Source organism: Clupea harengus, unplaced genomic scaffold (assembly GCF_900700415.2).
Source record: "Clupea harengus unplaced genomic scaffold, Ch_v2.0.2, whole genome shotgun sequence".
In the NCBI taxonomy this organism is placed as follows: domain Eukaryota; kingdom Metazoa; phylum Chordata; class Actinopteri; order Clupeiformes; family Clupeidae; genus Clupea; species Clupea harengus.
Window position 1 is genome coordinate 89,615 of NW_024879604.1, and position 27,080 is coordinate 116,694.

Below are 27,080 nucleotides of genomic sequence, written 5' to 3' on the forward strand. Positions count from 1 at the left end.
TGGAGGACCGGTGGTGGAGAACGTATCCACGGGAGATTCCGCCTCCCGACGTGAACCGTTATCTCCCAGTGGCTCAGGGACAGACCTAGGGGGTGTGGGGAGGTGGGGGTTGGCTAGAGGAATCTCTCTCTCTTTCTCTCTCCCCATACTCCTCCCAGCCTCCAGGAGGGCGAGGGCGAGGAGGAGGACGACTAGGTGTGAGCACTGGTCATGCACCCGATGCTGCATCATGACAGCTCCTCCCATCATTTTACTTTTTTTTTCTCTTTTTAAACTCAGGGTCGCAAGAAATGAAACTGAAAAACAAAACAAAAAAAAGCCAAGTCCACAGCAGAATATGCTTTCCCCCCCCATTACCTCTCTGTTTTGTTTTAAATATAAACGTCCCCTCTGCTTGTGTTATCTCTTTTCTTTTCTCGTTTGTTTGAAGTTGAACAAGTCCTGTGAAGTGTAATTGTATTACATCTAGCTTGGTGGCCCCACGGGTTGGTCTCGGAGCACACACACGACGGGACGGGCGGAGGTGTGGGGGAAGGGAGCGGGAGCGCTTGGGGCAAGGGGGTACACAGTCCTGGAGAGGCGGGGGGGGCCAAGGCCTCGGGGGGGGGCGGGGGTGGGGGGGCTCAGTTGTGCTGCAGGGTGTTGGACTCTATAGGGGGCGCCGAGTCATAGAGTGTGTCCGTGTCGTGTGTGGGCTCTCCGGCCAGCGTGCACGGGTTTGACAACGTCCCTGCGCCACAGTCACAGAAAAACCTGACGAGAGAGAGAGAGAGAGAGAGAGAGAGAGAAGCAGGTCAATGACTAGACAGAGAATGTTTGTCAGAGGGAGAAACTAAATGTCTAGACAAATATTTTACTTTCAAATATTATTTCACTCTTGATCATGCACTTCAATTTGTATATCACTCTAGATCATGATGCATGGCAAGAGGTCATTCAGCAAATACTGGACGTCTACATGTAATGTCTGAGGTGTGAATGCTATGCTTCCTCGTTAGCAAATGAGTGGAATACTATGCTTCCTTCCTCGTTAGCACAGGGCTATGAGTGGAATACTATCCTTCCTCGTTAGAACAGGGCTATGAGTGAATGCTATGCTTCCTTCCTCGTTAGCAAAGGGCTATGAGTGGAATGCTATGCTTCCTCGTTAGCACAGGGCTATGCTTCCTCGTTAACACAGGGCTATGAGTGAATACTATGCTTCCTTCCTCGTTAGCACAGGGCTATGAGTGAATACTATGCTTCCTTCCTCGTTAGCACATGAGTGAATACTATGCTTCCTCGTTAGCAAAGGGCTATGAGTGGAATACTATGCTTCCTTGTTAGCACATGGCTATGAGTGGAATACTATGCTTCCTTGTTAGCACATGGCTATGAGTGGAATACTATGCTTCCTTGTTAGCACATGGCTATGAGTGGAATACTATGCTTCCTTGTTAGCACATGGCTATGAGTGGAATACTATGCTTCCTTGTTAGCAAAGGGCTATGAGTGAATACTATGCTTCCTTCCTCGTTAGCACAGGGCTATGAGTGAATACTATGCTTCCTCGTTAGCACTTGAGTGGAATGCTATGCTTCCTTGTTAGCATTCCAGAGAGGGATTTCACACAAGTGGAACCACTTACTGAACAACATATGAATGGAAATAAGCAATGCGGGACTAACCTATCATGCCTAATAAACTCCACATGTAATGTCTGAGGTGTGAAGCACAGGGCTGAGTGGAATACTAACCTATCATGCCTAATAAACTCCACATCGTGCCCTTGATGGCACTTCTTGATGCAGTTCACGCAGATGGCGTTGCGGTCTGTTGTGTTACAGGTGTGACACCTGGGGGAAGAGGAAGCACAGGATGAACACAGGTTAGGTCACGTTGACGGTTACGTGTGATCAGTAAAAGAAAGATGGTGGGAAGGTGGTTACCTGTAAAAATCGTGCATTGGATAGCTGGTGTAACTGGAAATCTTGTACAGGCACTGACCTCTGCTGACAGCCTTCTCGATAGCATCTTGATTGTTCATGATTTTATTATCTGCAGAGGGCGGGAGAGAAGAGAAGGAAGTGGTCTGTCAATGCCAACTCGGCCCGATTCATTCAACGGGATTCAACAGTTCAGTAACACATTTATGAATAGAACAACCGCTTTTTTTCCGTTCACCTTTCATAGTAACGTTGACACCAGATGCTAGAAACAATCCTCCGAAGCGGTTATTGAAAATCTGATTGCCCTCTAATGTCGCCGTGGCATGGTTTGTGATCTCGATGCCTGTTCGGGAAACACAAAGCCAAGCGTTAGTCCAAATCCTTCATCGATTGAACACAAATAATCATTTCATTTGATCTCTCATCGATTGAACACAAATAATCATTTCATTTGATCTCTCATCGATTGAACACAAATAATCATTTCATTTGATCCTTCATCGATTGAATAAAAATAATCATTTAATTTGATCTCTGATCGATTGAACACAAATAATAATTTCATTTGATCTCTGGTTCCTACCTGCGGCGAAGCCGTCAAATATCCGATTTTTCCGTAATACGGGATGACTGTTGGTACTAATGAGGACTCCGGCCTGAGCATTTCTGAAGATATCGTTCTCCTCGAGCAAACCTGTAACACACACACACACACACACACACACACACACACAATCAGTATCGCTCGGTCCAAACGGTTTCTAATCTCTATTCCTAGCATGGCAGCAGATCTACTTGCTGTCTGTAACGGATAACGCCAAGCACTATTGGCCTGCAGATGAAGAGACCGGGCTTTAGTCTTCCAGGTCGGAGACGGGCCTAATTGTTTTCAGAAATGGCCCACATCAGGAGGGCCGAGGCCAGGTGAACACCAGAGAACACGTGTCAATAGAGAACCGCTCCTGGCCCCAGACCTAAGAGACCCCACGGGAGTCCATCCTGCCCCAGACCTAAGAGACCAATGGGAGTCCATCCTGGCCCAGACCTGAGAGACCAATGGGAGTCCATCCTGGCAGCTCACCTCTTCCTCCGTTGAATATGCAGATGCCACCATCCCTCCCGTCGTGGATCTTATTTCTACGTAGCGTTGGGTTGCTGTCCGTTTTGATCCACACGCCGGCCATGGCATTGTCAAAGATCTCATTGTCTTCAATGAAGCCCAGACCTAGGATCAGGGTTTCGGGAAGCGTTAACGGATTAGTCAGAAGGTAACAACCGTGGAGGTTCTCACACCAAGCTAAATGACATTTAGTCTGAGGGACACTGATGGGATCATTTTGAAGCACCAGAAACACACATTTGGAGACGAATATGATATGACCCGTGTCCTCACCAGAGTTGTAAACAAGAATGCCGCCGTTCTGCCCTCCCCAGATCTTGTTCCGTCTGATCTTGGGGTTACTGCCGGTTCTGTGGAGCCAGAGAAGGCCGACATAAGACATCAACACCTTACAGCCGACATAGAACATCATCACGTTACAGCCGACATAAGACATCAACACGTTACAGCCGACATAAGACATCAACACCGTACATCAACACCTTACAGCCGACATAAGACATCAACACCTTACAGCCGACATAGAACATCATCACGTTACAGCCGACATAAGACATCAACACCGTACATCAACACGTTACAGCCGACATAAGACATCAACACCTTACAGCCGACATAAGACATCAACACCTTACATCAACACGTTACAGCCGACATAAGACATCAACACCGTACATCAACACGTTACAGCCGACATAAGACATCAACACCTTACAGCCGACATAAGACATCAACACCTTACATCAAAACGTTACAGCCGACATAAGACATCAACACCTTACAGCCGACATAAGACATCAACACCTTACATCAACACGTTACAGCCGACATAAGACATCAACACCTTACAGTGGCAAAATAGAGGAATCGATATAACTCAGTTCTGTGTCAGTCGTGAGGGGTTTTACGATCACACACCTGATCTGGACACCAGAATACATGTGATTGTAGATGTCATTGTCCTCCAAGACACCATGGCCATTGTCATAGAAGTACACACCGACCTGTGTGTGTACACATGCAAACACAACATATTTAGGGTGTGATTACGTTAATGCACACAAGAAAATCCGTTTGGCTGACCGAAACACAAACATTCGTGTACACACACACACACACACACACACCTGTTTCCCGCTGTGGATGCGGTTCCTCCTCAGGACTGGGGTGCTCCCCGTGGTCACCCACACGCCGGCTAGCGTGTTACTGTACACCTCGTTCTCCTCGATCACGCCCTGGCCCTTCTCATGCTGTGGAGACGCCAACACACATCTTTACATTCGTTTGGCCACCTAAACACACATCTACATCTAACACCATCGATGGCTTAGCTAGGGTAAAGTTAGCTCTTCCCCATGCTGAGGAGTACGACACGCTCCAACAGGTGCTTCATACACTAGCTGAGGGTGGAGGACTATAGTGTATTATAGTCTATTATTGTCTATAGTCTATTATTATGTATTGTCTATAGTGTATTATAGTGTTGAGGACTATAGTGTATTATAGTGTATAGTCTATAGTCTATAGCAGGGGTTTTCAACCAGGTGGTCCGCGACGGCATTGCAGGGGGTCCGCGACATGAGCCTATGTTGATCAGTTCACCATTGACTTTTTTTATTTTTATAAATATACTTGGGCCCGTCGACATATTTATGTCTGAATAGCCAAGTCGCATTGCCCAAAATACTGATGAAATTACACTGACAAGTATTGTAGGCAGAATATGTGTGCGGGGAGTGGGGGCGTGGCGGTGGCGGCGGTTACAAACATGAAAAAGGGTACGGGACTGTAAAATCTTTTGGGAATCACTGGCACATCAGTGGGCCGCGGATTACTTTCTGGTCAGAATGGTGGTCCCTGGGACAAAACCAGTTGAAAACCCCTGGTCTATAGTGACTATAGTGTATAGTCTATAGTGTATAGTGACTATAGTGCTGAGGGTGGAGGACTATAGCGTATTATAGTGTTGACTGAGGGTAGAGGACTATAGTGTATCGTAGTGTATAATCTACAGTGACTTTAGTATTTTTGGCCATTCCCATACCACGTAGATGCCTCCGTGCTGTCCATCGTGGATCTTGTTGTGCCGAACGATGGGGCAGCTGTTTGTCCTGATCTGAATGCCAGCCAAGGCATTGCCATAGATGTCGTTGCTTTCTATAAGACCCCGTCCATCGCCAAATATGTAAACACCGCCTTGGTTCCCGTTGAAGATGGCGTTGCCTCTGTGCGTGACAGACATAAAGAGTTAGTCCTTCTCGAGCACAACCACACAAAGTACTACAGGAGATTACAATAAAACAACAGATTAAATAGCCCAAGTACTACAGGAGATTACAATCAAACAACAGATCATATAGCCCAAGACAACAGATTCTATAGCCCAAGTACCTGATGGCAGATTCTATAGCCCAAGTACCTGATGGCAGATTCTATAGCCCAGGTACCTGATGGCAGATTATATAGCCCAAGTACCTGATGGCAGATTCTATAGCCCAGGTACCTGATGGCAGATTATATAGCCCAAGTACCTGATGGCAGATTCTATAGCCCAGGTACCTGATGGCAGATTATATAGCCCAAGTACCTGATAACAGATTCTATAGCCCAAGTACCTGATGGTTGGGTCGCTGTTGGAGGTGATCCAGACCCCAGCAAAGTTGTTTGCATAGATCTTGTTCTCGATGAACTGGCCTCGGCCCTTCTCGTGCACGTAGATGCCGCCCGTCTGCCCGTGGTGGATCTCGCAGCGCACCACTGTGGGGTTGGCGTAGGCCTTCACCTCGAAGCCCGCGATCCGGTTCCGGTGGATGTTGCAGCTCTCAAAGTAGCCCTGCCAAGGGGGAGACAGCATCACAGGGGCCATGTTTAGCTCTCTCTCGCTCGCTCTCTCACTCTCTCAAGAAGGGAAGGAGACTAGGGGGGGGACATACAACAAGCTCTTCCGCCACATCTCCAAAGTGACAAAACAGCAGTGGATGGATCTGCATAAATTTACAATTATTTTTTTGGGCGAGTGGAATTTTCGGCACCAGATTAAGGCGCTTATGTAACTACTTGTGCTGGAGGGGTCTGTCAGTCTTGAGGATTAAGCCTCAGGATGGCAATGCTTTCCTCTTCAAGACGATGAAACACACACACACAGGCACACACGCAGAGGCACACACACACACACACACACACACACACACACACACACACACACACACACACACACACACACACACACGCCTAGTGCATCTAGAACTTTCTGAAGGATGAGGGAAGAGAGAACTGAAGAGCATGAAGCCGGTTTCACCCACCATGCCGTGGTCAAAGGTGAACACGCCCACATCTCTGCCGTGGTGGATGTGGTTCCGTCTAATGATGGGGTTGCCGTGGTTTTTCACCCAGATCCCAGCTAAAGCATTGTTGGAAATCTCATTGTCTTCATATATACCCTAGAATGAGAGAGGGTGGTCGCTATTAGCGTGAAAATGGTGTTCTGTTCAGGGCATTTAATGCAATACTCCCTAAAAACATTACAAATGTATTGGTTTAGGACAAACAATACAAAGAAAAAAAACTTGATATTTCAATGTACATTCATTTATACATCTGTTTGTGCTGAAAGGATGATTTGTTTTACCTGTGCGTGGTCTGTGATGTACAGTCCCACGTTCTCACAGTCGCTGATGTTGCAGTGTTTGATGGTTGGACAGGCGCCCTGTCCGCTTACGCAGACGGCTGAGCCCACTGCAGGCACACACACGAGAGAGAGAGAGAGAGAGAGAGAGAGAGAGAGAGAGAGACAGAGAGAGAGAGAGAGAGAGAGAGAGAGAAAGAAAGAAAGAAAGAAAGAAAGAAAGAAAGAAAGAAAGAGAGAGAGAGAGAGAGAGAGAGAGCACAGACACGTGGTTAGCTTTGGCATCGGGCTAACACCAGCATGGCACAGGGGGACGTGGCCAACACACCCAGCAGCACACCCAGAAATCTCTCTTAACCAAATGCTCCACTGGCAAGCCATCCCTGACATCAGTGAAACAGCTCTATGTTTAATACAGACGGTAAATCGCAAATTAAGATTCGAGAGAGAAATTCAGTTAAGGCTAGACACAATGTGTATACTAAACAATAAACTATACTAGACACAATGTGCATACTAAACTATAAACTATACTAGACACAATGTGCATACTAAACAATAAACTATACTAGACACACAAGCACAATAGTGTCCCAGAAATCTCTCTTAACCAAATGCTCCACTGGCAAGCCATCCCTGACATCAGTGAAACAGCTCTATTTACATTTACATTTAGGTCATTTAGCAGACGCTTTTATCCAAAGCGACTTACATATGTGTGACTTACAATGTATACACATTTTACATTTACACTGATGGCACACTGCACATCAGGAGCAATTAGAGGTTCAGTGTCTTGCTCAAGGACACTTCGACAGGGAATCGAACTAGCAACCTTCTGATTACTAAACGACTTCTCTACCTCCTGTACCACTGCCGCCCCCTCTATGTTTAATGCAGACGTTAAATCGCAAATTAAGATTCTAAATGCACAATAGTATTCCAATAGTCCACTCGGCTTCAGACGGCTCAAGGGCAGGTAAGGGCAGGTAAGGGCACCCGCAGTCATTGGGATTCATACCGGTGCAGGTGCTGCGGATGATACAGTGGTCGATGATGGGGCTGCAGTTGACGGTGATCTCCAGGCAGTGGTGGGCGTTGTGGTGCTGGGCCGACTTGTCATCGGGGTTAAACTAGAGCGAGAGAGAGAGAAGACACACACAGATTCATCAGGACTCAGCCATCGGGGTTAAACTAGAGCGAGAGAAGACACACACAGATGGATCAGGACTCAACCATCAGGGTTAAACTAGAGAGAGAGAGAGAGAGAGAGAGAGAGAGAGAGAGAGAGAGAGAGAGAGAGAGAGAGAGAGAGAGAGAGAGAGAGAAAAGACGCACACAGAGATTGATCAGGACTCAGCCAGCATCGCAGCTGGATATCTTCATTTGAGTGCGCCTCAAAGGGATCTGTAGATCCACCACAACAGTTTTTTTTTTAAACACAGATTTTACGATTATTTGCTTACTATCAGTTTTATACATTGTGTCAGTACAAGGCCACTCTTTTTTTGTTTACTATTACTTCGCAACATGTGACATTTTAGGGAAATAAGGTGGCGGAGGCAAGTTGCAACATGGTTTGTTTATTTAATGCTACAATGAATTCCTCAATAACAACTGTGGCCTGAAGGCCGTGTCAAGCCTGGGGTTGTGGCGAATGCAATGGTCTCCTCACTGAACACCTGGGGCACTGAGCATGCCACTACCTCACAGCAGATAGCCAATAGCAAGGGTAACCACACACAACACACACACACACACACACACACACACACACGGAGTACGCCACTACCTCACAGCAGATAGCCAATAGCAAGGGTAACCACACACACACACACTGAACACCTGGGGCACTGAGCATGCCACTACCTCACAGCAGATAGCCAATAGCAAGGGTAACCACACACACACACACACACACACACACACACTGAACACCTGCAGCACTGAGTACGCCACTACCTCACAGCACATAGCCAATAGCAAGGGTAACCAAACACAACACACACACACACACACACACACACAGAACACCTGGGGCACTGAGCATGCCACTACCTCACAGCAGATAGCCAATAGCAAGGGTAACCACACACACACACACACACAGCACTGAGCATTCCACTACCTCACAGCAGATAGCCAATAGCAAGGGTAACCACTCACACACACACACACACACACTGAACACCTGCAGCACTGAGTACGCCACTACCTCACAGCACATAGCCAATAGCAAGGGTAACCAAACACAACACACACACACACACACAGAACACCTGCAGCACTGAGCATGCCACTACCTCACAGCAGATAGCAAGGGTCACCACACACACACTGAACACCTACAGCACTGAGTATGCCACTACCTCACAGCACATAGCCAATAGCAAGGGTAACCACACACACACACAGCACGCCACTACCTCACAGCAGATAGCCAATAGCAAGGGTAACACCACACACACGCATATGCCACTACCTCACAGCAGATAGCCAATAGCAAGGGTAACCACACACAACACACACAGCACTGAGCATGCCTATACCTCACAGCAGATAGCCAATAGCAAGGGTAACCCCCCCCACACACACACACACACACACACACACACACACACACACACACACACACACACACACACCTCACAGCAGATAGCCAATAGCAAGGGTAACCACACACAAGCACAAGACGGCAACCATGAGACGGCCACAAGCCGAGACGGCTCTTTTCTGACAGCCGTTGTCTATTCCTCCTTCTTAGAAACTTGAACTGATGGACTCTTAAAACCTGCCCAGACCCCCAGCTGAACATCATGGACTCTTAAAACCTGCCCAGACCACCAGCTGAACCTCATGGACTCTTAAAACCTGCCCAGACCACCAGCTGAACATCATGGACTCTTAAAACCTGCCCAGACCAGCTGAACATCATAGACTCTTAAAACCTGCCCAGACCAGCTGAACATCATAGACTCTTTAAACCTGCTTCATAACCTACCTTTATGGTCATATAGCCCACGTACGCGTCCTCAGATCCTTCCATGAACACAAATGTGGAGTCTCTCGTGTTTTCAATGATGACTTTATCAGCTACTTTGCCAGGAGCTAAAATTAGGGACGATAAATAACGATGTTAATTAAAAGGTACAGTACTTATGTGTGCACAGAGGCAGCGTATTTACAGGCCAGAGGAGTTCTGATCATGAATGAGTGTGCGGGCCGCGACACATACCAGCTCCGATCATCGTGATCGGTGACTCGATATAAATCCACTCGTCCGTGTAGATCCCCGAGTGGACGAATATCAGGCCATCAAAGTGGGCCTCCTGCACCCCTCCCAGGGCATCCTCGATGGTGTCGTAATACTGGAACAGCAACACAACGAGTGGCATCAGACAAACAAGGCAAGCGACCAGGTTGGGCTTCAGAAGACGACGACGACCAAAGAGCTGAATACTCACCAGCATGTTCTCTCTGCCTTTGTATCGTGCTGGGTTGCTGTAGAAGTGTTCAGCGAAGCCTGGCTTGACGTGAGCTCCTTTGTACTGCACAAACAAAACAAGACCCAGTTAAATCGTGAATAATGTTATTAGAGAGCCATCGCAGACGCCTCCTTCTAAGCTGGCCCTTCATTTTCACCTCCGTAAATGAATGAGAACAGCACGAGAACAGCTCTGAGCCGGCGTGAGAACAGCTCTGAGCCAGCACGAGAACAGCTCTGAGCCGGCATGAGAAGAGCTCTTTAATTGAGACGCGTACCAGCTGCTGAAAGCTCTCCTTCCAGGGGTTGGGCTGCTCGTACTCGTCAGGGTTGATCTGGTAGAATTTTCCGGACTCTGGGTGCATCATGGGGCGTGTGTACTCGAACACGTCCATGTAAAGCCTCTTCCTGCAATGCACACACACACACACACACACACACACACAGACACACAGACACACAGACACACACACACACACACACACACACACACACACACACACACACACACACACACACACACACACACACACACACACACACACACGGTAAGATTGTGAGGACATGAGGGAAGGGAAATGGAGCTTAAAGCACGCTTATCTTCAAAGATGAATCCTGGGACATAATGAACGAATAAAGCAGGGTAGATGGGGTCCAGAAGTCTCACCATAGGATGGGGTCGTTGGCCAGCTCAGTGAAGCGCTTGCAGACGCAGGCCGCCCGACACAGGTCCTGCTCCAGCAGGTACGAGAAGATCTTCAGGACCACCTCGTCAGGTAGTCTCACCTGGAGGTACTGCTCTGCTGGTGCAGCTGAGACAGGGAGAAGACACATTCAGACGCTGCAAATAAGGGACGATTCATTATGATTGATTAAGATAGTTTAGGTGCCATGGTAGGGAGAGCCTTGGCTGACAGGCGGAGCTTCAGTGATGTCACTACCTGTGCCTATTAATTAGGTAAAAGCACACCTGTCCTGGCAGTCATGGTTCACACATGTATTAGGCCCCGTGCAGGAGCATGAGGCCTGTGGTCTCCCTTGTGTGGGAACCTCCACAAACCAAACCTGAACGGATTCAATAAGAAACCAGCGCTTGGGCTGGTCATTTAGCAGGAGTCACTGGGCAGGGAGTGCGAGCATGTCGACAGGGACGTGCCCGCTCTCTAAGGCTCCTGCCAAACTGACCCACACACACCCTCATCCAAACACACAGGAGGTTCACACACACACACACACCCTCATCCACACACGGGAGGTTCACACACACACACACACACACACACACACACACACACACACACACCCTCATCCACACACACGGGAGGTTCACACACACACCCTCATCCAAACACACGGGAGGTTCCCACACACCCTCATGTAATTACAGTATGTAGGGATCGTGTGTTAGCAAGCAGTGACTAGGGTTTGTGTCTTGTTACAACAACAAACGGAGGAGGACTCTCTGTTAAATCTCCCTAGACAATTTCCCTTACATCTGCTTATTTTTCCCATTTCTCTGATATACTTTGTGGAACAGCCTCTTCCCTTAGTTATTCCCTGGTAGAGTCTTGAAATCACTGACTTCGAGCCAATGGTGTAAGTCTGTGTGATCAACTGTATTATGTCATTCAGCTCAGTATTTGCTTCTTTTTTGCTTCTTAACACTTTTAATACAGATATCTTGATATTAATCAACAATAAAGTTTATATTACAGAACTAAGATGAAGACTTTGTATTTAAGTTCTATAATTGTGAACAGAACCGGTTGGATGTCTGGTGTAAATTGTGACGCGTTACCTGGAAGGTCTTGTGATTTCCCAGACACTCTCGCACGCTTGGCTCTGTGGCCAAAGTTCTCTGTAGTTGAAGTCGAGGCCCCCTGTGAAAAAGAAATGGGATTAGCTACAATCTTGCCATTCCCCATCAACAAGCATTCCTACACTGTACATGAAAGAGACATTAAAATGCACCCTGTTTTAAAACAACTGAATTCATTAAATGATGCGACCGCTGCTAACAGATCCAAAATGGAGCTGGTACCGACTGATTTTGTCGGGGGGGGCCAAATTAGGCCATTACCTCAAATGGCTTTTATCTAAATGTCAGCTGGCTTTAATGAAGCAGGGTCTCAACATGAGTAAAATAACAGATTGAAACATCACCTTTGCAATGGGGGGGGAGATAAATCACCACGGTGACAGAGCCAGGCCTCTGGCTCGGCTCCATCACTCATAAATGTAGGGGGGGGGGGGGATGGGGATTTATTTATTCTATTCTCCGTATTATCAGAGCCTAGTTTTCCTGACAGGATTTCACATTTATCCAAGGCTAAAATATGTTCAAAGGGATATTTTCCACTGAAGGCTACAATCGGCCCCCAGATTTGGGATCCCTGTGTGGGGTAACACAGGAGCTACCGAGTGCCCAGGTTGGAGTGGGACTCCAATGGCCTCCAATGCCTGAACGCACACTTGCCTCCATGCTCGTCTTGCTCGTGGGACAGGCTGTTCTCTTCGGTAGCAGGGACTTCCTTCGTAGCTGGTACGGACTATTTTGAGCTCCGGGATTCCCAGATTCTTCTGCCACCATGTCTGCAGGAACCTCTTCATCTGTGGGGCAAGAGACATTAGAGGCTCAGCCAGTCTGCTCTGCAAAGATCTGCTGATTATAGGAGTTCCGTATAGTTGGGTTTTGACACCAGTCGAGACCACACCGAGGTTAACTCACAAAACCACTGAAAGCTTAAAACATGCGTGCATAGAGCTTCATCACAGAAAACAAAAGAACTTTGGAGGACAGCAAATACTCCTTCAGTAGAGGAAACTTCTCCAGCCCACAGTACACACACACACACACACAGCACACACAGCGCACACACACACACCTCAGCCCCCTCAGTTCCTCCCTCCGCTACACTGCGTGGGCGTGTGACGAAAGCTGCCTTCCTGTGACCTCTGATTGACAGCAGTAATATTTGCCCACATTCCTTTCTTGCACAATGGCGGTTATGAGTAAGTCAGTGAGCGGGAGGGCTGTTCTTTAAGCCCCAAGGACACATGTCTGCTAACGTGTTCTCACACACACACACACACATTACACACACACACACATTACACACATTACACACACACACACACACACACACATTACACACACACACACACACACACACACACACACATTACACACACACACACACACAGGTCAGTGCAGGCCCGTCCACATGTGTTTTAGCCTCAATAACAGGGGAGACGTCCTGTCAACACCACAGACGTGTTATGGGAGACGCGCCACACAGAGGACTCTCAAGCAAGAGAGAGCGGGGCGTTGGAATACCTCCGCCACAACACAAAACACCTTTAATCATTGCCGATTACATGAAATGAGCCTCTCGAATGATCCTGGGGGAAAGGGAGGACGGCGTCCCTCTGTAGATGTCCTCATCAAACGCTGCACGCCCACGGAGAGCTCAGGACTGCAGGGTTGGATTCCCCCAGCCCCGCTCTCTGGAGGCGCACAGGACTGCAGGGTTGGATTCCCCCAGCCCCGCTCTCTGGAGGCGCACAGGACTGCAGGGTTGGATTCCCCCAGCCCCGCTCTCTGGAGGCGTGAGTCACTTGGCAGCTGCGCGGGGTTAAGCAGGTGAGGGGGAGGGGCCTAAAGGGGGGCACGGAGGGGCCCAGGAGTTGTTTTTGGAGGAGGGGGGGGGGGGGGGGGGGGGGGGGGGGGGTCTGGACACTACACTAGCATGCCTTTGATGACAGCCATGCGCTCAACCCGGGGATTGACTGACTCAGTTCCCTAAATGTGCTATGCCACTTCCTCTCGGGAAACGCTGCAGGACAAATGTCCATCCTCATCCTCACTCCGCTCCCTCTTCATCAAAATGAAGACGCACCAGAAGGAGGCGACTTCCTTTCTCTCAAGGGCCAATATGTCTGAGACGCAGGAGCCAAGGGCCAATATGCCTGAGACGCAGGAGCCAAGGGCCAATATGTCTGAGACGCAGGAGCCAAGGGCCAATATGTCTTTGAGACGCAGGAGCCAAGGGCCAATATGTCTTTGAGACGCAGGAGCCAAGGGCCAATATGTCTTTGAGACGCAGGAGCCAACTGCAGCAGCTGCTAATGGAACATGGTTTAATCCCAATAAACCAAGAACTCATAATAGCGATGAGCCTAATGTAACAATACATCCGCTTGAAGGAGGGCTAGAAATGGATAAAATGCTGGTGTATTTTGTGCACAAAATGCAATACTCAATCTGGAGTCTAAATACTTGTTTACCCAGGAACTGCTTGACAAATGTCGTGAAAAAGAAAGAGAGGCAATCACTGAGGACACAGGAGCGGGCCTTCATCCTGCCACCTCCATGCTGGTAAACCCTGAAACAGGACCTTAATCAATTACACTCATCTACAAATGTCTATCTACGGAATTCTACGTGAGAGGGAGTTCTAGCCTTAAATCATGGGATGCTGCCAGCGGTCTGCGCTGCGCTGCTCTCTCTCTCTCTCTCTCTCTCTCTCTCTCTCTCTCTCCCCCGTGAGTGTCTGCTCTCTCTCTCCCGTTAGTGTCTGCGCTGCTCTCTCCGATCCCATCACACAGTGTGCGGGAACACCAGTCATCCTAATCAGCCATTAGCACCTGTGAACAGGGCAGGGCAGGGGCCACACGAACCAAGATGGCAAGTTTGGCAACACAAGCGCCAACATTTCAGTTACAATGACACTAGTTTGTTGCCTCTTGGACAAAATCTCGTCCGGTCTGCTCTGTGAAAACCCAAACAGTCCCGTGTGCTTCCTTCGGTGAAAATCATTTCCCAGGGAACAAGCGTCATCATGCCGGGAGGAGAGAGCGGTGATGGACTCCTGCTCAGCCTCTCGCAGAGCTAATAGAGAGAGCAAATAAGAGCCGAGAGAGAGAGCGAGGGAGCGGGGAGGGGAGACAGGTCTAGGCCCACTCCAGCAGACCTCCGGCCATTTTGACTTCATTGAGACCATTTGCCAGCGAGAGGAGATAAAAGGCTGCAGGGCCTCGGAGCAGCCCGCTGTCAGAGATCAATGTAATGACGAGAGAGAGAGAGAGAGAGAGAGAGAGAGAGAGCGAGAGAGAGAGAGAGAGAGAGAGAGAGAGAGTCAAGAGGCAGAGAGAGACACAGAGAGACACAGAGAGAGACAGAGAGAGAGAGAGAGAGAGAGAGAGAGACAGAGAGAGAGAGAGACAGTCAAGAGGCAGAGAGACACAGAGAGAGACAGAGAGAGGAGAGAGAGAGAGAGAGAGAGAGAGAGAGAGAGAGAGAGAGAGAGAAAGAAAGGCACACTGTTTACCAGGTTAGAGTGGCGTAGAGTTTCACAGGGTCACACACTAAAGTGGAAGAGGTGATGCTTTTTAAAGGGCTGAGCTGCCGCACCTCGGTCGGAAACGGCTGAAGATAAGGAGAGGTGACCACACACAGCTGTGGTCCACATGTCTAGTTCTCGGCAGTATCGGTAGTATGTTTTTTTAGTAGTGTAATTTCAGGACATGGCAGCCTTCTACAGTCAAATGAACTCCATAGTACACACTACCAATGGGGATCTCAGCCAACTCTTTAGAATGCTGTAATTATGCAAACTTCCATCATTCCATCCAGTCTGGTGTACGCTTGCCTGCATGCCGGGACGCCGACTGCACAGCGACTACTGCCATCATCATCCAGAGAGAGGGGACTACTGCCATCATCCAGAGGGGGCGGGCGGGGGGGGGGGGGGGGCTACTGCCATCATCCAGAGGGGGGGGGGGGGGACTACTGCCATTGGTGTCATCACTTGAGGTTAAGCCCGTGGGATAAAACACTAAGGCTTAAAGAAGCCTTCTAGAAGGCCTAACCTATGACCACTACAATGCAGCAAAGGCAGAGCCAAATCATTGGAGTTTGCAGAGCGGCTGAGAGGAGAGAGCAACCACATCACCCCGAGTGTCTCACTGCCAACCAATGAAAAGCACCCCTTGACTGAGAAAGGAAAGTGACAGCAGACGGGGTTGAGGCAAGAACCAAATCAAGCAGCGATACACTGAAGTGCCTCGTCTACGCAGCCCACACTACCTACAGTATTGGACAGATCATTCCGCTAACGCCCAAAGAGCTGTGGGGATGTGTGTAAAGAGCTGTGGGGATGTGTGTAAAGAGCTGTGGGGATGTGTGTAGAAGCTGTGGGGGTGTGTGTATAGAGCTGTGGGGATGTGTGTAAGAGATGTGGGGATGTGTGTAAAGAGCTGTGGGGATGTGGGGATGTGTGTAAGAGCTGTGGGGATGTCTGTGTGTAAAGAGCTATGGGGATGTGTGTGTGTAAAGTCCTATGGAATGTGTGTAAAGAGCTGTGGGGATGTGTGTAAAGAGCTGTGGGGATGTGGGGATGTGTGTAAGAGCTGTGGGGATGTGTGTAAAGAGCTGTGGGGATGTGTGTAAAGAGCTGTGGGGATGTGTGTAAAGAGCTGTGGGGATGTGGGGATGTGTGTAAAGTGCTATGGGGATGTGTGTATAGAGCTGTGGGGATGTGTGTGTGTGTATAGAGCTGTGGGGATGTGTGTAAAGAGCTATGGGGATGTGGGGATGTGTGTAAGAGCTGTGGGGATGTGTGTAAAGAGCTGTGGGGATGTGTGTAAAGAGCTGTGGGGATGTGTGTAAAGAGCTGTGGGGATGTGTGTAAAGAGCTGTGGGGATGTGTGTAAAGAGCTGTGGGGATGTGTGTAAAGAGCTGTGGGGATGTGTGTAAAGAGCTGTGGGGATGTGTGTAAAGTGCTATGGGGATGTGTGTGTAAAGAGCTGTGGGGATGTGAGCTATGGGGATGTCTGTGTGTAAAGAGCTATGGGGATGTGTGTGTGTAAAGTCCTATGGAATGTGTGTAAAGAGCTGTGGGGATGTGTGTAGAGCTATGGGGATGTGGGGATGTGTGTAAAGAGCTGTGGGGATGTGTGTAAAGAGCTGTGGGGATGTGTGTAAAGAGCTGTGGGGATGTGTGTAAAGAGCTGTGGGGATGTGTGTAAAGAGCTATGGGGATGTGGGGATGTGTGTAAGAGCTGTGGGGATGTGTGTGTGTGTGTGTAAGAGCTATGGGGATGTGGGGATGTGTGTAAGAGCTGTGGGGATGTGTGTATAGAGCTATGGGGATGTGGGGATGTGTGTAAGAGCTGTGGGGATGTGTGTAAGAGCTGTGGGGATGTGTGTGTGTAAGAGCTGTGGGGATGTGTGTAAAGTGGAAGTGAATTAGAAAACAAAATGGCCTCAATTCAGAAAAGGGACTAAAAAGTGTCAAAATAAGAGTACTGGGACTCAACATGTGCATTTCAAACCAGAGATTCTCCACCAACGCTAGAATTAATCAGTCAAAATATCATCAGACCACCTACAGGCCATTGGTTAGTGAATCAGCCCCAAACAGATACAGCGTCTACTACTGCACTATTAGGCCATAAGGGTTACCTTGGTTGGCGGAAATTAGTTAGACTAGCCCAAATAAAAAAGAAAAGACCCATTTTTATATTCGAGAAAGCATTACCAAAACATTTACATTTAGGCATCCAATCATACATATCATTATGCGTCTTAAAGTTTGCACTTCTTCCTGTTCTTAATTCAGGGCAACTGCTGGCCATTTGGGTACCCAAAGCCGCTAAGGGAATTAATAAAGGTGTGATTGAACTTTATTTAACCCCAAATTCATGTTGTGGTGTAAATGCTATGTTATGAGAGATACACGGTTGTCTGTTATGATGCGCAAACCCGTGTTGATCTCCGCTTTTCTGGTGACTTATTTAGCGTGGAATGCTGATGTGGCAGAGAGGGCATCAAACACAACCCGACTAGTATGTTTCCAATTAACGAGTACACTTACTAGCGGACAACCCATCATGATCAACAACTCGTTTGTTCGGTGGTAAAAGGTTCCTCCAAATAGCAAGTCAAAAGAGCAGAAAAGGCCCCCCCCCCCCCCCCCCCCCGAGTCGGCGGCGGAGGTCACAGAACCGAATCATCATCTGTGTGAAAGGGTTCGAGTCGGCGGCGGAGGTAGTCACAGAGCCGAATCATCATCTGTGTGAAAGGGAGCGCTGGTATGGAAGGATAGGGGTGAGGTGTGAGGCAGCCTAGCAGCTCACCAAAATGAAACTAGACTGGTCTCAGACCAAACAACTTCACCATGATGAGCTTTAATATGCGATTAATACAAGATGCACAGCAGCTTCGCAGTCCTAACATTGCTATAAATGGGCATGACTGGCAGGAGCCTGCCAACACCAAGTGCCCGGCCTTGTTGTTGAAAGCAACCGCTTGACTTAGTTCATTTCTGCCGTGTTATGGCGCATGACAATTCGGAATGTCCAACATGATTTTACCCAGCTCTGACTTTGATGTGACAGTGTGTTTTCCTTCTATCTGCCAGGTATCAATAATAATGTACAATTTTGTTCTTGTTCATTTAGATACAATGCCTTTTCATGTCCGACTTTAAGTGGTGTTCTGGTGCAATTGTCCACGTTCAGAGCGGTCTCAAACGCAGCATTATAGGTCCATCTATCCATCTAATCTCTTTACATTAGCCTTTAACTAGCTACCACTTCGCACTATATTAATTTATAAATATTTTATTTTAATTTAATTTAATTTAAATCTCTACTGGTGATATTAAGGGGTTAGATTAAATATATCTCTATAATTATAATTTAATTTTTTTTGCACTATATCTGAGTTATGTTTCTTTGATGTCTATTTTTATGTGCATGTCATTTCTTTGTGCATATTATGTATTTGCTGTAAAGCACTTTGAGCTGCATTCTTTTGCATGAAAGGTGCTATATAAATAAAGTTTTATTATTATTATTATTATTATGGTGTAATTATTATTATTATCTAGAAACCATGTTAGACGACATGCCTCTGGGGCAGCATTCTGCTGGCTGTTTAGTTCCGTGTAAACAAGGCCAAGCAGTCATAACAAGGGGCTCTCTCAACAGCGATAGCGTGGGATCTCGGTTTAACATGGACCACTAACAGAAAAGCCTTTATCAGACTGCTATTACGCTAATAACTACATAGTGTTTAGTGATGAACACATCCACCAAATCACACACCACTGGATCACCTGGCCACTGAAAGGCCTTTGACCAATGGGAGATGGAACACACATTTCTAGAGGTACAATTTCGCTGGTGCACTCAGATGTAAAGTTGTAGACATTTTTGGGGGGCAACGCTTAAACCCTAATATGCCTTTTAGGAAGAAGCCCTGTGGAAATAAAATCCCAAACTTGGCCAAACTTTACCACAGACATGTTGATTTTGAAGAGTTTGCCAGAAGACAGCGGCTAGCCTAAACATTGTATTTAAACACAATGGTGAATGATCCAAACATAACAAGAGTGCTTAAAAACCCGATGTCCTTTCCAGTATCGTGAGATCCACGTCTATGTCGCCCAGACCGAAACAAGATCATCTTTGAAAAGCCCCAACACACGTGCTGCCCATTGTGCTGTTGGACACTGATATCCCCTGCTGAAGCTAGGTAGAGAGATGTGGAAGCGCAAGGCACACACAAACACTGTGATATCCCTGCTGAAGCTAGGTAAAGATGTCGAAGCGCAAGGCACACACAAACACTGTGATATCCCTGCTGAAGCTAGGTAGAGAGATGTGGAAGCACAAGGCACACACAAACACTGTGATATCCCTGCTGAAGCTAGGTAAAGAGATGTCGAAGCGCAAGGCACACACAAACACTGTGATATCCCTGCTGAAGCTAGGTAAAGAGATGTCGAAGCGCAAGGCACACACAAACTGGTTTCCAGGGCAGTCAGCGCCTAGCTTCCTGCAGAAAAAGCTAAACTACATTCCTGACCCATATTAAGAACAATGACATGGACAAACCAACAGCCCACTTACTTTTTTTTTTTTTTTTAACTATTATTTTTTAAATCCCTATCATTCAAACAGGATGATGACTTGAGATCTCCTAGCACGCATCAAGAGCTAGGCTAATAGCACACATCAAGGGCTAGGCTAATAGCACACATCAAGAGCTAGGCTAATAGCACACATCAAGAGCTAGGCTAATAGCACACATCAAGAGCTAGGCTAATAGCACACATCAAGAGCTAGGCTACTTGGCTTTTTGTATTGTGCTACTAATGAAGAGATGCTCATGAAGTTTAACAGCAATAAACCGAGAACTCACAATAACAATGAGCCTAATGTAACAATACATCCACTTGATGAAGGGCTGTAAACGGCTAAATGCTCAAAATGCAATACTCAATCTGGGGTATCCACCTATTTCCCTCGACCTTCTTACCTGGCTGCTCCAACCTAGTGAGAGAGAGATACACAGACACATCAAAGCAGGAGACAAACAGAGGCACCAGAGAGAGGAAGTGGATGGGCGTTGAGATTCCAAATTTACCCTCAGGTGAGCGGGAGGCCATCATGCAGTCCACTGAGACTATGCTAACGCTAACCCCAGCTGGGGGCTTCAGCAAACGCCAGCCCGTTGCTCAGGCAGCAGAAGGTGCTCTCCCAGGCTACTGGTGCAGTAACCACTACAAACATTAGGCACTGGACCGCCGCACAACACAAGGCCTCAGCACAACACAGAGACACCATGGCATCACCTATGCATCACCTTGGAAAGGGTGATTTAAAATAACTGACTAATTATTGAACAGGTTTAAAAATTCTGCATTTGTTGTGCACTTAGACCGAAGCACAACAGTGCCAAACAACAGTTCTGAGCTCTGTTCAAAACAACATCGTCTCTGCAACAACTCATCCAAAATGCATGACTTTGTGCTTCTGGGATATTTGGGAAATTGTTTGATTTCAAAACATGGAGGCGAGCAGGTCAAATCCCAAGGGCAGACAACCTGCTTTAATGCAGTCTTGCCCCAGGTTCTTACTTTCTCCATTGATCTGGGTTTTGCCTCTCAATGTGAGGGGGTAGTGTGTGCAGCTGGCCTGTCTGACAAAAGAGGGCAACCTTCCAAGAGAAGACGAGGCTAGAGAGAGCCGAAGACGCAGGGGCTTGAGATGACAAAGAGGCCTGTGCTCAGCTGAGCCCCTGCGTGGATCTATTGTTTTAGTCTGAGGAGTAAATCACACCGCAGATCAATCAGAGGGGAGGCACCAGCACTGAGGTAGAACTGAATAGACCTGTGTGTGTGTGTGTGTGTGTGTGTGTGTGTGTGTGTGTAAGGGAGCATTAAGGGTGTTGACAGTCCTTGGAAAACCATCAGAGATGCACAAGTCCACTGAACAAAAAAAATGTTCTGAGGGGACACCAGACAAGATCAAACTAATCAATAACAGATTGCACATTATCCCACATCCATCTATTGGTCTGGTGAAACATGTCTTCATTTCATGGCTAACAGTAATTCACCAGTAGACACCAACAAAGGAGAGACCGCATTTAATTAAGTAAATTACAATTAAAACGTCAGACAGGGACACAGATCACTGTTGACGAGACCATAGGAAAAAAAAAATACCTAACTTGTCAAAACACTGGAGCTTTTTCATCCTATGCTATTAACCTTTTCATGCGATTCAATCTTTTGGATAAGCTTAATTGTTTCATCGGTCAATGGCGACATTACATTTCGAGACTATTGCAAAATACTCATATTTTTCAAATCCCCCCCCCCAAACTTGGTAGCATTATTGTGGACAGAGACTAAAACATATGCCTTACAGATTAAGAATGGCCACTTTCTTTTGTTTCCCAAGAGCACACCCACTGTTTCACAGAATGTGTTATTTTACAAGTAGGAGGTATTCCACTGTGCTACAGAGGATACGCAGGGAGTGAATGCATAGGCGCACATACACACACACACACACACACACACACACACACACACACACACACACACACACACACACAAACACAAACAAGGGCCCAAAGGCCTACTGAGGCTCAACACCCCCACAGATGACCAAAGGGATCTCTGCATCTGCAGGACTGGTGAAAATGCCATGCTAAACACAGCAGGCGGTGGAAAATATTCATGTACCCTATCTATGACATCACACTTAATCGACCAGGACGTGGGGGAGCTCTGCTCACATCACAGAATTAAACTCCATCCAAATCTATCATTTGCATCCTTTGCTACCAGGAGCCACGGCCCTCGGCTGATAGTATTCACCGTCACCTAAGAGCACTAGTCTCTCTCATATACTACTTGGGCCCCATCACACACACACACACACACACACACACACACACACACACACACACACACACACACACACACACACACACACACACACACACACAGCCTCTGCCACATGTGAAGGTCCCATCATCACCAAACTAAATTAAACCAAATGCAAAATGCTTTCACTGAAGGCCCATCGTCTTAAATAAACATCGAACCCTATTCTCCCCACCAAGGCCTCGCTCACACACTGCTTACACAAAGACAAAGCCAATCGAGTTTCTCACAGGAAGAAATGAGCGGTCACCAAAGTATTGCTCGAGCATCATTAACACGACACATTTTAGTGTGGAGAACATGGTGTTATGCCACCAAACAAATAGCCCTAAATAAAGAACAAGCATCTACAATCAGCACCACAAAAAACTAAAAAATATTTTTTAAATTACAGCCTAGTTATTAATCTAATCAATAAAGAGCCTATCAGGGTAGGTGTTGATGGATGAACGAGAGCAGTCTCCAGGGAGCATGACCTTAATCCAGCCTAATTATACAAGGCTTCCTCCAGACTGATTAGCCAGCTAGATTACACAACAACTCCATTTAAAAAAAATATACTTTTGCCCATCCCTAATCCTCAACATGTGCACTATTTTAGGACATGGCTGCTTAAAGTTGTACACAACACTAGTAGACCTCAATGGAGTCAGCATGACACAGTTGGTACGTTTTGAAAAGTTATCATCGGTGGCTAGCTACATAGCCCAGTGTTAGGGCAACTAATCTTTAAGATAATGTCAAAGATTTCTTTATAACCATACATCAATGGGTCTGATCCACTGATCACTGGAATGAGACACCTTGAGTGTAGCGAGGATCGGCTACTTGCATGCCAGAGATGACCCATGGGCGTCTGAGCCTCGAAAGCTGCTGTTTTGGTCATTGTTGGCACGAACCTGACTTGGTTAAAGATGGCAAAACAAGGCAAGCCACCTCCACTAGGGCTGCACTGAGACTGGTAACCATGGCACTAAATCAATATCAACGTGGGTCACACACAGCAGAGAATACACACCTACAGTACAAAAACAAATAAATAAGTCTGTAATGCCTAACTGTCTTTCAAATGCACCTGAGTACTATGAGTACTGCCAACAGCATGTTTTTATTCTGACTGCTGGAAAGGTCAGTTTTTTTGCCTCTGATCTCAACTTCTGTTTCTCTTCAGATGCCTTTGAATGTTAGCCTACATTTATATTTGTTTATTTAGCAGAAGCTTTCATCTTGAGCCACAGCACAGGGAGAGGATCTATTTTGTCATTTTGGGAATCCAACCCCAATGCAAGGACTGCTTTGCTCCGTGATCTAGCATCTAGGATTGAAGAGTAACATTTTATTCATTCCACTTGTGGTGTCCTGCAAACACAACACTCTATTACAAATGGGAATGCACCGTATTCAATAGTACGAGACACCAAGCTCATTTAAACGTCAGGATCAAATATACCAAGAACAACATAAGCCCCTGCCTGCATTACAAAAACCTACCCTTTGTTAACCTAAAAGACAATATACAATAAACTACTACTGATCTCTCACACTTCATCAAAGCATAAAGCACAACTCACTCTAAAAATACTACACATTACATAGGCTGGGCTGGGCCTTCTTGACAGCTGTCTGTAATCCTGTCAGAATGTTGTGAGGTGTGGAGGAGAGTATGGGGTTGTAACGTCACAATGAGGTTTACGATTTTGAGAGTAGAGGCCTCATGTATATTCAAATGAGTCTGGGCCTATCCAGAAAGGATGTATGAAATTCAAATTTGCATGCCAAGTAGCCAGGGAGGGCAGACTGCTGGGGAGGTACCTGCCTATCTTCACCAGACCCTTCTTTGTGTGCTCAACGTATAGTAACCAATAACAAAACTATGACTATGGTACTGTTGGTTTTGGCTGTCATTTGGCTAAACAAATGCCAAACACAGGCGTGTTGAGGTGGCATGTTACACACTTGTGACCAAAATCTATCTGCAACCAGAGAACACTGCTTTGTTTACAGATTTTAATATCTAAACACACTATGACAGACCAACACTATGCATGGATAGCCTTCCACTGAAACCCATTACAGCGTCATAAAACCATAAACCAAGACATACACTCCAAAAAAATGTAATAACTCTTATCTTATGACATGCTAATTTTTAGTTGTCTTACAAACGAGCGAGTTGGTCACTGGGTCATGTTTTTCTTTTTTCAATTTGCTAACTTTAATCTCACAACATAAACAGCGAATTACCATTGGATTGCGGACACCAATTCAACTTTCATCAAGTTGTGCATCTTGCACAAAAATACGCATTCTGCCGTGCCACCTACTAACCAAGACCGTCGTCTGCTTTAAGATGCCCTTTTAAGATGAACGAAGCTTTTGAGTTATGACAGGTTCTCATCTGCGACTGTTCTCGTGTTTGTAGAGAATGTACAAAAATGTGCAACGGTCCTGTTTACTTGTAAACAGTAATTACATGTGACAGATACTCACTCAACTCTAGTTAAGGCACGTCGATCAATATATTTTACAATTCCGTTTGGTTAAAATAACCAGCTTTACCATTTGGTTGACTAAACCTTTAGTCAGCACAGTTAATGTTGCTCCAGGTTAGAACATTGCTGACGTTTATTGGCACCCAAAAGCAACGTTAGTAAATGAGCCATTAGCTAAGTCAAACCTGATTAATGCAAGACAAGATACAGAAAATATAGGTGACTGCTACGTTAACTGGTTACTCGGCAATGAAGCAGAGACATAACGAAATTCTATAAAATATGACCTAATATGTATTTGTCAAAATGTTTCAGTTACAGAAAAAAAATCACGTTAACCTTAGCAAACATAATGGTGGCCAGCTTCTGTATGTTCCGTTAACCATCCTAGGATAAGTTAGCCATCCTAGTTGGCCAACGTGAGCTAACGCAGTCGTCATAGCTAATGTTAACTAGTTAAAATAGGTGACAGTAACTTAGTGTTCCACGCAAATAGATAACTTTAGCTAACCAATGCAACAACGGGGTCACTGCGTCTTGCTTAGCGATTGATCGTCGTTACCTAGTTTGATCACCGCACCGGTTGGGCATGCTAATTCGTTAGCATAGTAAGTTAGCAGACTGACCAACGTTACAGCAGTATGAAATGTTTGACTAGCATAGAAACTAATAAGTCAAACCATCAAGCTGCTGTGCTATAACTTACAAGTTAACGTTTTAGGGCTTGTGCATTACACTACAAAAGCAGCAAACTCTGACACCTAATTCACGTAACAGACCAGACAACTGTTTTTTCAATTACACTTTTACACTCCATCCTCGCTAAAAAATGGCAGCTCTTTGCTCAAACCCAACGCAGTAAAAGCAGATTTTCAATGGCTACATCTCGGCGGCTAGCATAGCTTAAAGGGTTGCGCACCAGCTAACATTAGCAGTAAGCTAGGACAGCTCTACGAGGGAATGTTACTGTTGGTAAACATTCAAAAAAAGAAACATTTGAGGAACACTGATTGTAGTTGTGTGCAAGGTTTAACTGGCGAATGAGAAACATGCAGTTAAAACATACCAACATTCTTCAGCAAAAGGCCAGATCAGTAAGGATTAAGAGCAAACCAAGCCAAACAAAGCGCGGCCTACGCTAACGTCCAATAATGGAGAAGCCTCGGTGTTTCCTACTGACTCCAGATTAAGATTAATGGTTTGTCAACCCGCAATGTGCACACGTTGCAATGTAAAATCTGTACATAAATGACAAGACGTAATCTTCTCAAGCAGTCAAACAGTTGAATTCTGAATCGGGCATGAAGTGAAATGTTTAAAATATGTGGTGGTTTGGCTACCTCTTTCCTGGTTGTTCCTTTCCGGCTGCACCGGGCGCGGCCTCGACACTCGCCTGGGTCTTCGGTTGGTAGCTCTGACGGAGTTCATTTGAGGTTTTTAGAATTTGAAAGAAAATAGAACCCTTCCCAATGATTAAGATCGAGTTCAATTTTTTAAGTGAATATTAGAAAAGGTATAACATTGCCCTGAAACACCCCGTTCTAAATTTGAGGAAGATTTAATCAAAGTGTTTTTCCTAACACTACCCCGTTACACTCCGCTCAACCCAGTCTTAGCCTTGCAGGAGGAGCCATTTACTCTGAAGCACCCAAAGACTGAAAAAAATCACATGGGAAGATTCTCCACCAATTGCAAAGCGCAATTCATGCTCCTCTCTGGCGACCGCAAATAGAAATGAGACTCTTGGATCATGATTCTCGTGAGATTGTGACATGGGAGAGTGGAAATAAAATGTAGAAATACTGTGGGACCGCGTCTGTCAGGTATGTTAGTTTTGCCTGTATAGTTAGCTAGGTTTTTCTTTTAAACCAGTGCAATGGAGTTTTCGTCTCTTTGACGATGTGAAAATACCGGAAACTGACCATACAAACAGTTAAATAGGGAGTCATCTGGTTAAATCTGTGGACAGGCTCTGACCATTGTTTAGCTGTCACATTCAGCTAGGTCTACTCGAGATAGTGTGAGTGTGCTTTGTTCAGTCACAACTAACCGTGTGCTACATACGAAATAAAGTTGTTGTTTATACTCGTGTACATTTTTTAATATATATATACATACCTTTCTCTGCCATTTGTAAACTTGAACACACTTATAATGCCAAATATTTTTGTTAGGGATAGTG

General features: G+C 46.3%; 1 protein-coding gene across 1 annotated transcript; it reads right to left on the minus strand.

The window, feature by feature from the left end:
• Positions 1-612: 612 nt before the first annotated feature.
• On the minus strand, positions 613-26,600 carry LOC122129169 (F-box only protein 11-like). Its single transcript, XM_042704220.1, has 22 exons — positions 26,239-26,600; positions 12,634-12,767; positions 11,956-12,037; positions 10,825-10,969; positions 10,436-10,565; positions 10,138-10,221; positions 9,909-10,041; positions 9,675-9,781; positions 7,695-7,806; positions 6,677-6,783; positions 6,351-6,488; positions 5,664-5,881; positions 5,093-5,273; positions 4,176-4,298; positions 3,967-4,052; positions 3,322-3,398; positions 3,010-3,153; positions 2,512-2,622; positions 2,164-2,271; positions 1,929-2,037; positions 1,737-1,835; positions 613-753 (listed from the first exon to the last, which is right to left on the minus strand). Exons 1-22 carry the CDS (start codon positions 26,324-26,326, stop codon positions 624-626), a joined length of 2,646 nt encoding a protein of 881 aa, XP_042560154.1. The 5' UTR covers positions 26,327-26,600; the 3' UTR covers positions 613-623.
• Between the last annotated feature and the right edge of the window lie 480 nt (positions 26,601-27,080).

Coding starts and splice junctions, on each gene's coding strand:
- LOC122129169 (XM_042704220.1), bottom strand. CDS start 26,326: ATGAACTCCGTCAGAGCTACCAACCGAAGACCCAGGCGAGTGTCGAGG. Junction 1,836..1,928: donor CCAATGCACGATTTTTACAG/GTAACCACCTTC, acceptor CTCTTCCCCCAG/GTGTCACACCTGTAACACAA. Junction 754..1,736: donor GAGTTTATTAGGCATGATAG/GTTAGTATTCCA, acceptor CTCTCTCGTCAG/GTTTTTCTGTGACTGTGGCG.